At 42.7% G+C, this 13,919-nt stretch overlaps 1 protein-coding gene across 2 annotated transcripts in view; it reads right to left on the bottom strand.

Annotated features, from left to right (window-relative positions):
* Nucleotides 1-296: 296 nt before the first annotated feature.
* The window catches only part of slc1a2b (solute carrier family 1 member 2b), an 83,260-nt gene continuing 69,637 nt past the window's right edge, over nt 297-13,919 (bottom strand). For both annotated transcript variants that reach the window (XM_052119172.1, XM_052119174.1), the window contains exon 11: nt 297-1,695. In XM_052119172.1, the coding sequence (XP_051975132.1) occupies nt 1,624-1,695 (72 nt within the window). In that variant the 3' untranslated portion in view covers nt 297-1,623. The remainder of the gene's footprint in view (nt 1,696-13,919) is intronic.

Below are 13,919 nucleotides of genomic sequence, written 5' to 3'. Positions count from 1 at the left end.
ATATTTCAGTTTAATATTTAAGAGAGGAGAGATACCCAGAGGAATGACGCTGAGCCAAGAAGAAGCTGTCTGTCACATTGTTCAACGAATCAGATCAGAGTAAACTGTTCAAGGAAAACCTCATTTGATTGGTGACTAGAAGCTGGGAGATCTCTCTCCCCCCTCACACTTGCAAAACTCTTTTCAGTGAGAAATTCTGCCAAAAATGTGAGTGCTACAAAAGGGAAAATGGAACAGTGTATATAAGATTATTTCTGGAAAATATTTATGCCACAAACACAAGTCATTTACACGTTTGCAGTAGTTTATTTTACTCATACAGACTGATTCTATGCATTTTGATGTTCATGACACCCTTTCTTTGCATACATATCTCTGATTGCAGGCTTGCAGTGTTTTTGGCCACATTTTGATGTGTAAGCGCAAAAAAAAATTAAGGCAGATGAATACACACATTTATACCACATAACACATTTACTTTGAATTAATATGAAATTACAGATTCACAACACATGAATTACACTATTGCTAATATTTGTTACTTACACTTGCAACTTAATTTGCACCTTTACAAAACGTATTTCTACTTTTTTTTAATTAATAAATAAAATTTTACCTTCATAGGTTTACCACAAAACGGTGTATAAAATAATGCAATTTAAAAAGATGCTGTTCAGGAATGTAGAGAGTTCCATAAACTGTTTTTCACACTGGTGTATGACATGCACATGCACAGGCTTTGTTTTGGTTGTACAACAAAAATAGACAGTTTGTGCTTTTACATGAACTTAAAATAAGGCGCACATTGCATATTTTATTATATTTCAGTAAATCTGAATGAGGTTAAGGGCTTTTTAAAGACCTTAAATGGTAGACTGATAATGTGCTTGAAAGGATCTTTTGCTTTTGTGTATGTGTGCTACAGGCTCTCCAACATACAGTTAATAAGCAACACCCTATCAACCATTCTATTCTTGACAGAATACAAATAATCCCACCCCTCTGAGCAATGTGATAAAGCGGAGGGGGAGGGTTTACGTCTAAACATGCTTGTGCTTTAAGTTCCATCTGTCTGCAGTCGCCTCCATCTCTACATTTGTATCCTAGCAACACCACATTACTCTATGAGAGTAATGCTTAAATATTTGTTTGAAGAAAGAGGTGTTGTGCAAGGTATTTCATTTGTCTTAGTATGAGGCAAAAGGAACTAAAGGCAGACGAATGGGGTGCTTTCTGTTATTTTTTTTGATTCTGTTCATATCAAGAGCAGCTGGTAGGGTAATGACTCTGCATGAAATAAATCTAGTGAATGGAGTTATTTGTAAATTTTCCCCTGATGAAAAACCCTTCCACACCATACATAGATTTGGAATTTCATATATATATTTACATATATTAGCATCATGAATAATTTACATAACTGCCTCATATTATCACTTCAGCTGCATGTGTGAGCTTTTGGCCTCATAATCTTGTGTTACTTCAGACAACCAGAATATATTGTTAAACATGTTAAAAAATGGATAAAAAACAAAACAAACAAACTACAAAACCCATCATTTGTGCATGACAATAGGTCTGTTTTTTTCCACATTTTGGGTGCCGGGGGTCTGTGTGCTTGCATTAATTGTTTTTCCGCGGTTCTTCCTCAAGTGTATACTCTGCAGCTGAGCCGTTTGTGGCTGCCAAGGTTACCTGAAACAATTATCAACAAAATCTGAGTGCAAAGTCCTGTGAATGTTCAATATATGTACAATACACATGAATCCTGTCTGGAGGTTTAAAGCAAAAAATGACGAGTCTTTAAACAATATGGTTCACATTCACACAAAAATCTTTAAACAATATTGTTCACATTCACACATACATTTTTCTGAATCATTGTACTTAAAACCAACTTGCCAACATATTTGGTAATGACATACAAAATTATATTTTAAATATTGAACTGCTTTACCTACATGAGAACATTCAATGACAAATACACAGGTTGATCTATGATATACGGAAGCCCTGAACAGCAAGATGAAATTATTTCTTGGGTATCTTAGAAAAACATGCCAAAAAAGATTTTTTTCTTTCTCTCAAAAATTTTTTCTCTGAATATTGTTTTCCATGATTTTTTTTAAATGCTACCTAAATATGCCTTTGGGACCATCAAATAGCAAGCAGCCTACTGGCACCCGCTTACTTGTATAGTTTGGACAAACAGAGCTAACATATGCTTATAAAAATCTTCACTTCGGTTTTGCTGAAAAAGGAAAGTAATATATATCTGGAAATGCTTAAAGGTAAGTAAATCATGAGATAATTTTCATTTTTGGGTGAACTAACCCTTTAAAATGGCCGACTCCCTGATCAGTGCCCTTATTAGGCAGTAAATAGTGTTTTGGAACCCATCTGCTTCTGTCAATTGTGGTGTCTGTGTAATGTTTAACACCCTATATCGCACACAACTTCAAAGGTGTTTCAGGTCAATTTCTCAGCAGCTTGGGTATAGGACACTAAAATACGGGACAAATAATAATGAAACAGTTTTGTTCTCTTAAATATACCTAGTGGTGAAGGTCATCAAACAATCAGAAATAATGCTGCCTTCACATGTTATCGAAATTATCTAAATACGAGTTTCCGAGGTGTGAGGAGTCATAAACATTCAACATGGCAGAGGAGAGTATGGTTTCTGTACTGAATGAAAAGTTTTATTTATATTTCTATAAATGTCGATTACTATTCTTTGATGCCTTTATTCTTTTCACGTACAAATGTAGACCGCGAATTGGACAGAGACAATTAAGCCGCTCTTCCTCTGATGAGGAACGAGGCAGTGGGTGAAAATCCTGCAAGTCCACTGGCTTACAGCTAAGTGTGCAGTCCCTCACCTAGTAACAAAGGCTGGATTCGTCTTAAGAGTCACTCTTGACAAATCCAGAACAAAATACAAACAAGAGTGATGAACTGACAAAGCATGGAAGTTCACTAACTTTCCAGTGGTTTCCAGAGAAATTGATCTGCATGATCTACCACTCAGTGGTAGAAATGCATAGAGTAGTGTGTTTGGCAAAAGATGCGTTAAAGCATCCACACCCGCAGGAGCACAGTCTCTCTCCAGAGAAATGATCAGAAGGCAATGAGTGCTTTCGTGCAATGCGAAGAGATCTACGTATGGCAGCTCGCCCACAACGGAGCATAGAGAAGTACATTACAAGTACTGAGGAATTATCTGTGTATGGATAAATCCCTAAATGAAATTAGGCATCCTTCTGATTGACTGACGTAAATCAGTCTCTGGGATGAATAAACGGAAAGAGAGTTTTGAGCGTAAGCATTTTGAACTTGTACCTTCTGAGGTGTTTGTTGAGATTTGGCAAATACAGAATGGGATGGAAACCCCCTTCCCTCCTCTTTCAGAGATGATGAAATACCTGGAGTAAAAGCCCTGATGGCTGTCTTCCTTCAGCAGCACCCTTATTGCTCACTTACTCAACAAATTGGCTATTTCTTCCTCCAAAATCTGAGCTGACTCCCCCTCCGCTGTTGGCATTAACATCCTGTTGAAATTAACACCCTGGTGAAAGGGGCGGTTTTACAGCAAACTGCAGCCAATAACTACATTTTTATCATAGATAAAACCCAGGTGTGAATGGCGCATTCAAGCTCTCTTTCACTGATGGCACTGTGGCACAATCTAGTTGCAGAGCTGAGGACTGCAGCTCTAAATTGGACATTATTTTTGTAAGTTTTTGTGCTTATATTCATACAATGCTGTGCCCTCGGCCCACTGCCTGGAAGCACAGAGATTTATTTTTGTTACGCAAATGCTTTTGTGTAAACTATCCTCTTCTCTTTTCTGACCCTGTGGGTGGAGAGGGGATTTAAACTGGGAGGCACTGGATGAACTGGTGCCAACACTCATGTTAAACTGTTCTCCAGGAACTGTGCACTACAAAACGTACAGTTTGACTCTCTTTCCGAGTCCTGTTGGCTCTCTTCTCTCTTCCTGATTGAGGTGTACCACAGAGACTCTGTGAGTGCTGTTCACCCACTCCACATCCTGTATCAGATCACTGTATATTGCTCCCCTAAGGTTAGACAGGTGATGTTTAGCCACCGCTACTGCAAAATAATTCTTGCCTCTCTACTGCAGCTGTGTTGGCTGTGCTCCTCCATACACTGACTGCTGGGGATGGGAGCAGGTTTAAAAAATAAACCCAGACTGCCCACCTTTGAAATGAGTTGGGAACCAACCAGCTGAGGGGCTTGAGGAGTGAACTGGTGAAGGCAAGTTTCAAAAGCCTCATCATCCTTCTTTCTTAAATCGCATTGCTGCCACATTGTGGACATTGTAGCCCTGAAAAGGGCTTTCAGTTACACCGGGGCATCCGGAAGTCTGTCTCCTCCCTTTCAGACAAGCTAGACAAACCCAGTCAAAGATCCCATTGTGGCACCTCACGATGTGTGCAGGTTTAGATCTGCAATGACACAGATCACTTCCCACAACACATAATCTGCCACTCCCACAACAATCTGCCTCCCCATTTCCTCCATTAGCTCAGCTTGATAAGCTATGAGGAGTTAGGTATTAAGTGCCTTAATGGCTAGGACTGAAGACCGGTGTATCTTTTGAAATATAGATAGATAATTCATTGTCCTCAAATAGATAACTTGTTTCCCCCGAATATGGAGGCTGACAGTGTTTATGTCTGTACCAGTAATGACAGGGGGGACGGAAACAATGGCTTCCCGGCGATCAGGATGGAGATGATTCGCTACCAATGTTTGATGGGGGTGGGTGGTGGTAGGGGTGGCTGGGCTAGACATTCCCATGTCCTCCATTTCGCTTATGTACAGCCTGGATAAGCCTTTTGGCAAAATGGTGAAAATGTTTTGTCCCAAAAACATTGCATCTCCCAACAAACAAAGGAATGGCTGGTATAAGCTGCTTGACTGGGATAGCGTGGGATGGCAGATGTTTAACTTTGTGCAAATCTCTCTCTGTTCCCTGGCCCGCCTGCTGTGACAGCCAGCCAATGGACAGCTTGGCCACTGCCTTTCTGCACATTTGAATAAATCCAACTCTTCGGGGCCTGGGTAGCTTAGCGTGTATTGACATTGACTACCAACCCTGGAGTTGCGAGTTGAAATCCAGGATGTACTCAGTGACTCCAGCCAGGTCTCCTAAGCAATTAAATTGGCCCGGTTGCTAGGGAAGGTAGAGCCACATGGGGTAACCTCCTCGTGGTCATGATTAGTGGTTCTCACTCTCAATGGGGCAAGTGGTAAGTTGTGCGTGGACTCGTGGAGAGTAGCATGAGCCTCCACATGCTGTGAGTCTCCGTGGTGTCATGCACAACGAGCCACGTGATAAGATGCACGGATTGACAGTTTCAGAAACGGAGGGAACTGAGACTTGTCCTCTGCCACCCAGATTGAGGTGAATAACCATGCCACCCTGAGGACCTACTAAGTAGTGGGAAATGGACATTCAAATTGGGGAGAAAAGGGGATGAAAAAAAATCCAACTCTCCCTGGATAGGGGAAGGGGACTCCAATGTGCTGTCTGGTTGGGAAGAAGGATTAAAAGGGAGAATAGTGTCCTCCTCATTCCCATTGTCCTCCAAAAGATAATCATAGTTATAAACATCCTCTTCCTCCTCTCTTTACCCTGCCAAAGGGGCTGATTCAAAGAGGGGAAGATGGTGAAGAGAGACTTCATCCATCAGGATTGGGCCATTCTTGAGTCTGGAGATAGGGTTCTTTCTCTGCGGACAGTGGAGAAAAACATGGATCCCCATTATTCATGGCCACAACCCAAAACTTGCGACAAGAATCAAGAGTGGTGCGGGCAACACTCGGGATTAGGGAGTGTGTCTTGTACGTGTCTGACCCACAGACGGGCCAAACACAGTGGGCGGGAATTCTTTGGAGAAATCAGTGATCAACACCTGCATGGCTGGGAGGGATCTTTCCTCTTCGCTCCTCTGATTGAAGCCATGACAGAGTCTTAAACTTAGAATACATAAATCAAGTTCACCACAACGTGCCACTTGGTTTATTGATGCTCTTTTATAAAATGTGAAAAGACCAGCCAATCAATCACACCACAACAGCGTGCTGGAGTATGAAGCTATAATAGCTTTATATGTAATAAATATTGCTGAATAAATATTTACCCTGACACTAAATATCCTCACAGAAGAATAATCACGTTCTGTGGTGTACCTGAACGACTCATCTAACAAATAGTTTACTGACCACTCCAGTGCAAGCGCTGCTATGGATAGCTTCCAATGAACTCAATGGGAAAGAGACAGAGAAAGAAGAGACCTGTGGCACTGACTTACAGTGCATTCAGAAAGTATTCAGACCCCTTAATTTATTTATTTTTTAAATCATAATCTTTTTAAATGTTCCAACCTTATGCTAAAATGCTTTAAATACTTTTTTTCATATCAATCTACACTCCATACCTCATAATGAAAAAGTAAAACCCAGAATTGTTAGAACTTATATATATATAGATATATACATAAATAAAGTTCTAGATAAAGATTATGTTGAAGCACCTTTGTCAGCGATTACTGCCTCAAGTTTTTGGGTATGATGCGCCAAGCTTTACAAGCCTGAATTTTCTAATTTTATGACATTCTTCTCTGCAGATCCTCTCAAGCTCTGTCAGGTTGGATAGGGACTGATGGGGGCCATTTTCAGGTCTCTCCAGAGATGTTCCATTGGGTTCAAATCTGGACTCTGGATGGGCCACTCAAGGACATTCACAGAGTTGTCCCTAAGCCAATTTTTCATTGTCTTGGCTGTGTGCTTAGGGTCATGTCCTGTTGGAAGGTGAACCTTCAAGGTTTTCATTATGGATATCTCTGTATTTTGCTGCATTCAGCTTTCCTTCAACCCTGACCAGTCCCCCCGCTGAAAAAACACCCCATGATGCTACCACCACCATGCTTCACAGTTGGGATGGTATTACGCCAGTAATAAGTGGTTCCTGGATATCTCCAGACATGATGCTTGGAATTGAGGCCAAACAGTTTAATATTTGTTTCATCAGACCAAAGAATCTGGTTTCTCACAGTCTGAGAGTCCTTTAGGTGCTTTTTTTTTTTTTTTTTTTACAAATTCCAAGTGGACTTTCATGTGTCTTGCACTGAGGAGAGGCTTTTGTCTGCCCCCTCTGACATAAAGCCCAGATCGTTGGAGTGTTGCAGTGATGTTTGTCCTTTTGCAAGTTTTTTGACCATCAGGTTCTTGTTCACCTTTCATACCAAGGACCTTCTTCCTTGATTGCTCAGTTTGGCCGGGCGGGCAGCTCTATGAAGAGTCCTGGTTGTTCCAAACGTCTTCCATTTAAGAATTATGGAGGCCACTGTTATCTTGGGAACCTTCAATGCAGCTGAAATGTTTTTGTAGCCTTCCCCAGATCTGTGCCTTGACAAAATACTGTCTCTGAGCTCTGCAGGCAGTTCCTTTTACCTCATGGTTTGGTTTTTGCTCTGATATGCATTTTCATCTGTGAGACCTTATATAGACCTTATGAGACCGTATATGTGTGCCTTTCCAAATGATGTACAATCAACAGAATTTTCCACAGGTGGACTCCAATCAAAGTGTCAAAACATCTCAAAGATGATCCAGAGAAATGGGATGCACCTGAGCTCAATTTCAAGTGTCACAGCAAAGGGTAGGAATACTTACAGTGTGTCATTGTGATATTTAAGTTTTTAATTTGTAATAAATAGTTATCAAAAACATTTTTTTTTGCTTTGTCATTATGGGATAAAAAATATGTAAAGCATTTTAGCAACAAACAAACAAAATGAAAAAAAAAATTAAAGGGTCTCAATACTTTCTAAATGCACTGTATGTGAAGGAGGTATGGCACCCCTATCACTGCTGTGATTGGTCTATCAGCTGACAAGATGTGGTGTCATTGGTGCTTCCAGATCAGATGCGCCCAAGGCAATATCCCAGGTGAGATACCGAACGTATGCTAGAAAGACATGCTATAGAAAGGATGCAATAATTATATCTCAAGAGAGCAGCTCAGAAAATGGATTGCAAGTGGAAGAGTACAAAATTAGAGGTTCGTGATGCTTGAAGGGATAGTGAAAGGGATAGAAAGGCTCTAAACCACAATAATCCTTTCCTGTAATCTCAGAACCTCTTCTTAATATTATTAACTTCTCATTATCCTTAATGCATGTCCCAAGAATCTTTAAGATTAGGCAGTTACAAACTGCTTATTAAGAAACCATAGCTTATTCTATCAGAAAGATTTGAGATTGTTAGAATGAATAAAAAAAAAGATACTTATATAATATCGCATCAGCCCCGTCCTACGGTTCAGCACTCCGATGCTTGCTTGAACTGCCAGATCATGCTGGAGACGATGTGGGCAGGGGAGTGAAGCTTACCCCGCCCTGGATTGGACCTAAACCGGTGGTGATGGGGTGTAGGGGAGCGAAAACAATGTATGCAAACAATGTGAGGCAGCTGAGCGGAGGCTATATTGTGATTGGATGGATGCCTGAGAGAATGAATCTCAAGATCTTCCTACTAGAACTACAATTAAGCTTACATATCCTGAAGAGTTGGGTAGTTATACAGCGATCTCCCATTTCATGTAACTATCTCTTCCCTTTCAGTTTCAACATACTCCTTACAGTCCTTGACTATGACTCAAAAGTGATATAGGAAATAATGCCTGCACATGAATAGTTGGGTTTGGTCCACGTAAAACTGTAGTTTATGCTATGAATAATTAAATTAAATATTGGCTATAACAAGATGATATTAAATGTACATAACTTGCATTGCATACCGGTAATTATGTAGATAATGTAATTATCATGAAAATATAATATAATAATACAAATATAATAAATAATCATAATGTAAAGTTTTGTAACACAGGCTTGGGTAAATAATGTCATACATTATTTTATGATGCACTAATGGCTATTATCCAAACCAGCATGTAGATTGCTTGGGAGAGGTCTTATGGGAGAGGTCTTATCGAAAAGGTGCTAAACTGAGGCTGACAATAGTGTACAATGGCTTTTCAATTATCAAAATACAGTATATTTATACAGCATAATCTATTAGTCTAAATATCCCTTTGGTGAGTGGTCAGAGGCTTTCGTTTATTTACAAACGTGCTACTTCGATAACAATACTTTTGGGAAAAGCTCTGTATAGAGATGAAATACTATTAACGTGTGACTAACTGTGTTCTTAGCATTTAAGGAAACACAGCCTTAGTCCCTTAGTCCCGTTGGACTGGCTAATTATTATTTGCAGTGCAGCCTGAACTGGTTATGCCATCCCAATGTCATTCACCCTTGCCTCTTTCATTTTAATATAATAAAATAAAATAAATTAATTTCCTCTATTTCAATTCCATATAAAATGGTGTGCATATACTAAGTTCCTTTTCTGTCACTCACTCGACATTGTGTCGATGAAGTGACACCAGGGGTCAATCTTGAGAGCCTGAAACACCTTCAGATCTTTGAGAAAAGACCAATGAGAATTGACTAGATGAATTTGCATGCCACTCCCCCCGACATATGGGTATAAAAGGGAGACCGGCAGGCCAGTTCATTCAGCTTTCTTCTTCGGAGCCGACCGGTCGCACTACAGCAAGCTGAAGTCGTCTGCTCACCTTCCCTATTAGAGCGTTGCTGTTGGATCTGCGACGCTTTCCACTCTACACTCCGCTGCAGACTACACCCCTGGGCGCTTTGACAGAGCTCCTGAAAGAGTGTGCACAGTGACGCTGAACGACTTTTTAAAGACGCGTCTTTTTAAAGATGCCGTTCTGTCTCTGTGCAGTTCCTCTATGCGGTTGTTACTTCTCTGCCTCTGACGGTCACGAACATGTCACATTGAGGAAGCATTCATGGATGGTTCATGTTCTCACTACGAGAACATGACCATGGCTCCTTTATGAGTGTGGCTCTCCTTCTTCCGAGGGAGCGCCTCTTCAGCCGTCCCCCTTCCCGGCCCTCCTATGTACGGGTACGGCGCCGAAATGGCTGACGCTGGAGATGTTTCGCAGGCTTCACTGGGTACGGTCCTGCCGGGTAATTCCCGCGGGCCACCCACCCAGCAGCGCACTCACTGGCCTCCGTCCATCTCTGGGATGAGACAGGCAGCTCGCCTCAGTGCCAGCTTATTGTCTCCTCCTCAGTCGCCGGCCCACTTTGTGCCAGATGCACGAAGCAAGGTAAGTGCTTGGGGGGTCCCCTCAGCGCTCCCTCCTCGGGTTGGAGCCCCACTCCACGACGTGGCTCTACCTGCTTCCCCCCACTGCGAGGCCCCACCCCCAGGAACGTCAGATGCAATCCTTCCCTTAGTGCCCCTCGGCCGGAGCTTGGGTGCATGGTTATCGCTTTCCAACCCGTCACGCTGGCTGACCAGAACTGTCCGACTCGACTATGAGATTCAATTCGCCAGGTGTCCACCCTGGTTCCACGGCGTTCTCTTCACGTCGGTGAAGGATAAGAGTGCTGCCGTTCTGGTGCGGAGATCATCATCTTTCTATGAAAGGACGCGATAGAGCATGTCCCTCCAGCCGAGATGAATAGCGGCTTTTACAGCCCTTACTTCATTGTTCCCAAGAAAGGCGGTGGGCTGTGCCCAATCCTGGAACTGTGAGTCCTGAACCGACTTCAACATCACAGCAGATGCTCTGTCATGGCAGGTAACACTCAGAGGAGAATGGAGACTCCACCCTCAGGCAGTCCAGCTGTTTGCCTCCCAAGAATCCTCCCACTGCCCGCTCTGGTATACCTTGACAGGAGCTCCCCTCGGCACAGATGCGCTGGCAAACAGCTGGCCCCAAGGGCTGTGCAAATATGAATTCCCCCCAGTGAGCCTACTTGCACAGGTTCTGTGCAAGATCAGGGAGGACGAGCAGCAGGTCACCCTCGTGGCTCCGCACTGGTCCACTCAGACCTGGTTCAGACCACTCTCAAGGTCTACGTAGCTGCCATAGCAGCACACCACGACATGGTTCAAGGTAAGTCCCTCAGTAAGCACAACCTGATCATCAGGTTCCTGAGAGGCGCCAGGAGGCTGAACCCTCCTAGACCGTACCTCTTTCCCTCATGGGACCTCTCCGTGGTCCTCTCAGGCCTACGGAGAGACCCCTTCGAGCCCCTCGAGTCAGTTGAGTTAAAGGTAGTCTCCCTGAAGACTGCCCTCCTGACCACGCTCACTTCCATCAAGAGGGTCTGGGACCTGCAAGCGTTCTCTGTCAGCGAGGAGTGCCTAGATTTCGGTCCGGAAGACTCTCACTTGATCCTGAGACCCCGGCCGGGCTACGTGCCCAAGGTTACCCCGACCTCTTTTAGGGATCAAGTGGTGAGCCTACAAGCGCTGCCCCTGGAGGAGGCAGACCCAGCCTTATCGTTGCTGTGTCTGGTGCGCGTTTTGCACATCTATTTGGATCGCACGCAGAGCTTTAGAAGCTCTAAACAGCTCTTTGTCTGCTTTTGTGGACAGCGGAAAGGGAACGCTGTCTCCAAACAGAGGCTTGCCCACTGAATCGTGAACACCATAGCATTGGCCTACCTGGCCCAGACAGTGCCCGCCCCCTTGTGGGTTCGAGCACACTCCACAAGGAGTGTGCCATCCTCATTGGCACTAGCCAACGTCACCTCTCTAGCAGACATAAGCAGGGGCAGCGGACTGGTCAACACCCAATACCTTTGCAAGGTTTTACAATTTCCGGGTTGAGCCTGTCTCATCTCATGTTCTTTCAGGTGTGAGCAGGTAAGTAAGTTTCATTACACGGACAGCTGGCTGGGTGTACCGCTTGTGCATAGCTCCTTTCCCCTCCAAGAAGGTGAAGCCGCGTGCTCTTCTCTCCAATGCATGTTCACGGCATTTGAACCCTGGATGTTCTTCCTCAGCCTTCTGACTCATGAATTCTGTGGAGGAGTTTGTGGTCAGACTCAAACTCAGTACTTGTGCTACATGCCCTGTACTGGAGTAAGTGCTCCACAGGTTTTAAGTTTCCTTGTTAACCTCCTGTGATGTATCTTCTGCAGCACGGTCTCCCCCTCCCTTGTGGTAGACCCGCGTCTCCCTTGGCATAGCCCTCTCTGCCCCAGTCGCTGTGTTATAAAATAGAATAGCTGTGTTATAGAATAGAATAGAATAGTCCTACGAAGGACAGGACTTACCACCACGCCTCTAACATGTCTGGCCATTGGGCCTGTATGGTGTATTTGCCACTCCTTTACCCTCCCCTCCTCCTCCTCCTGTGTCCTCCGCGGGGTCTTTTCGCCCTGAAAGAATAGGAAAGGAAAAGAACGACTTCCCCGGTGCATTTTATGAAATTTTTTTAGGCCCCAGCTGAATCTATTTTTCTATGGAGTGAAAACTTAGAGAGAAAAGGCCACGGCTGACACAGCCTGCTCCCATATTTGGTACATCCCCAGGGTTATGGGGAAGCACACAACATTTTGGGGCATCTGGGGAGGCTCCATGCAGCCAGAGTGCATCTGTTCCTACGCTCATAGTAGCTTACCTACATCTGCATAGGCAGGTCACGTGACTAGTTCAGTCATTGTGGCATTTTGTATATGGGACCACTAGTGTCACTTCATCGACACAACGTCGAGTGAGTGACAGAAGGGGAATGTCTCGGTTACTTTTGTAACCTCCCCTCCCTGATGGAGGGAATGAGATGTTATGTCCCTCTAGATGTTATGACCTTTGTCTCGGCTCCTCAGTGCAAAACCTGAATAAACTTGCCTGCCGGCCTCCCTTTTATACCCGTATGTCAGGGGGAGTGGCATGCAAATTCAACTCTAAATTCTCATTGGCCTTTTCTCAAAGATCTGAAGGTGTTTCGGGCTCTCAAGGTCGACCCCTAGTGTCACTTCATCGACACAACGTCTCGTTCCCTCCATCAGGGAACAGAGGTTACGACAGTAACCGAGATGCTTTTATGCACAGTAGATGATAAGATATATATATTTAAGTATCAGGACAGCTGTTGTTTGGTGTGTTTTAAACATAAATAATGTAAATAAAATAAGCAAGATAATGAAGTAGCCTGTATGATTCCTTATAAGATTATCTAATTAGAAAATTAGAGGCCTACTAATAAATTAGTCTAAATTAGTCGATGTCTAATCCTGGGCTCAGATTTCTTCAATCTGGGAGGGGCTACAAATCCGTGGGTACAGTTTGCAAAACCGTGGGTATGGAATGCGAAACCACGGATACAGTTTATGAATCTGTGGGAATGGATTGCAAAATTGAGGGTATGGATTACAAATGTAAGAGTTCAGATGAATAAAATGAGGGCACGGTTTATAAAACTGAGAGTACGGATTGCAACATCATAAAAAATGCACTAAGATGCCTACAAATTTCAACAAAAAAAATGTCCACCTTGCAGTTCAGGGTTTTTGTAATAATATGCTATAAAACACAAACATTTTCCATTACGATAAACAATAACAAGGTACTTTTTTTTTTACATTTGTGAGTGGTTACTTTGCAAAGCTTCTACAATGGTTTGCATTTTTATATAAATCTGGTTAGATTTGTTAATATTTATTAACATAAGAGCATACAAGCAAAACAGACAGCAGCATAACAGGAGCAGACTTTATATCACACACCAACAGATAAATTAACTTAAATCTCATTGACCACTGAATGTGTTGAACCACTGGTTTTCACAACATATTTGGCAAAAGTGTCAAGTCCTCTATAGCACACTGTGAAATCAATATTTTTAAAATATTTTTTCTTGCATAAAATGGGCCTCAATATCAAAACACATTTGAAATTTTTTTTATTTAATATTATAATTTTATTTGTGTTGCTTGGAGGTAACACTGTGAGATAATGGAAATGTATTTTTATTTATTTAAAGTTTAAAT

Source organism: Xyrauchen texanus, chromosome 46 (assembly GCF_025860055.1).
Source record: "Xyrauchen texanus isolate HMW12.3.18 chromosome 46, RBS_HiC_50CHRs, whole genome shotgun sequence".
NCBI classification, from domain to species: Eukaryota; Metazoa; Chordata; class Actinopteri; order Cypriniformes; family Catostomidae; genus Xyrauchen; species Xyrauchen texanus.
This window is presented reverse-complemented; position numbering and strand designations above follow the sequence as displayed.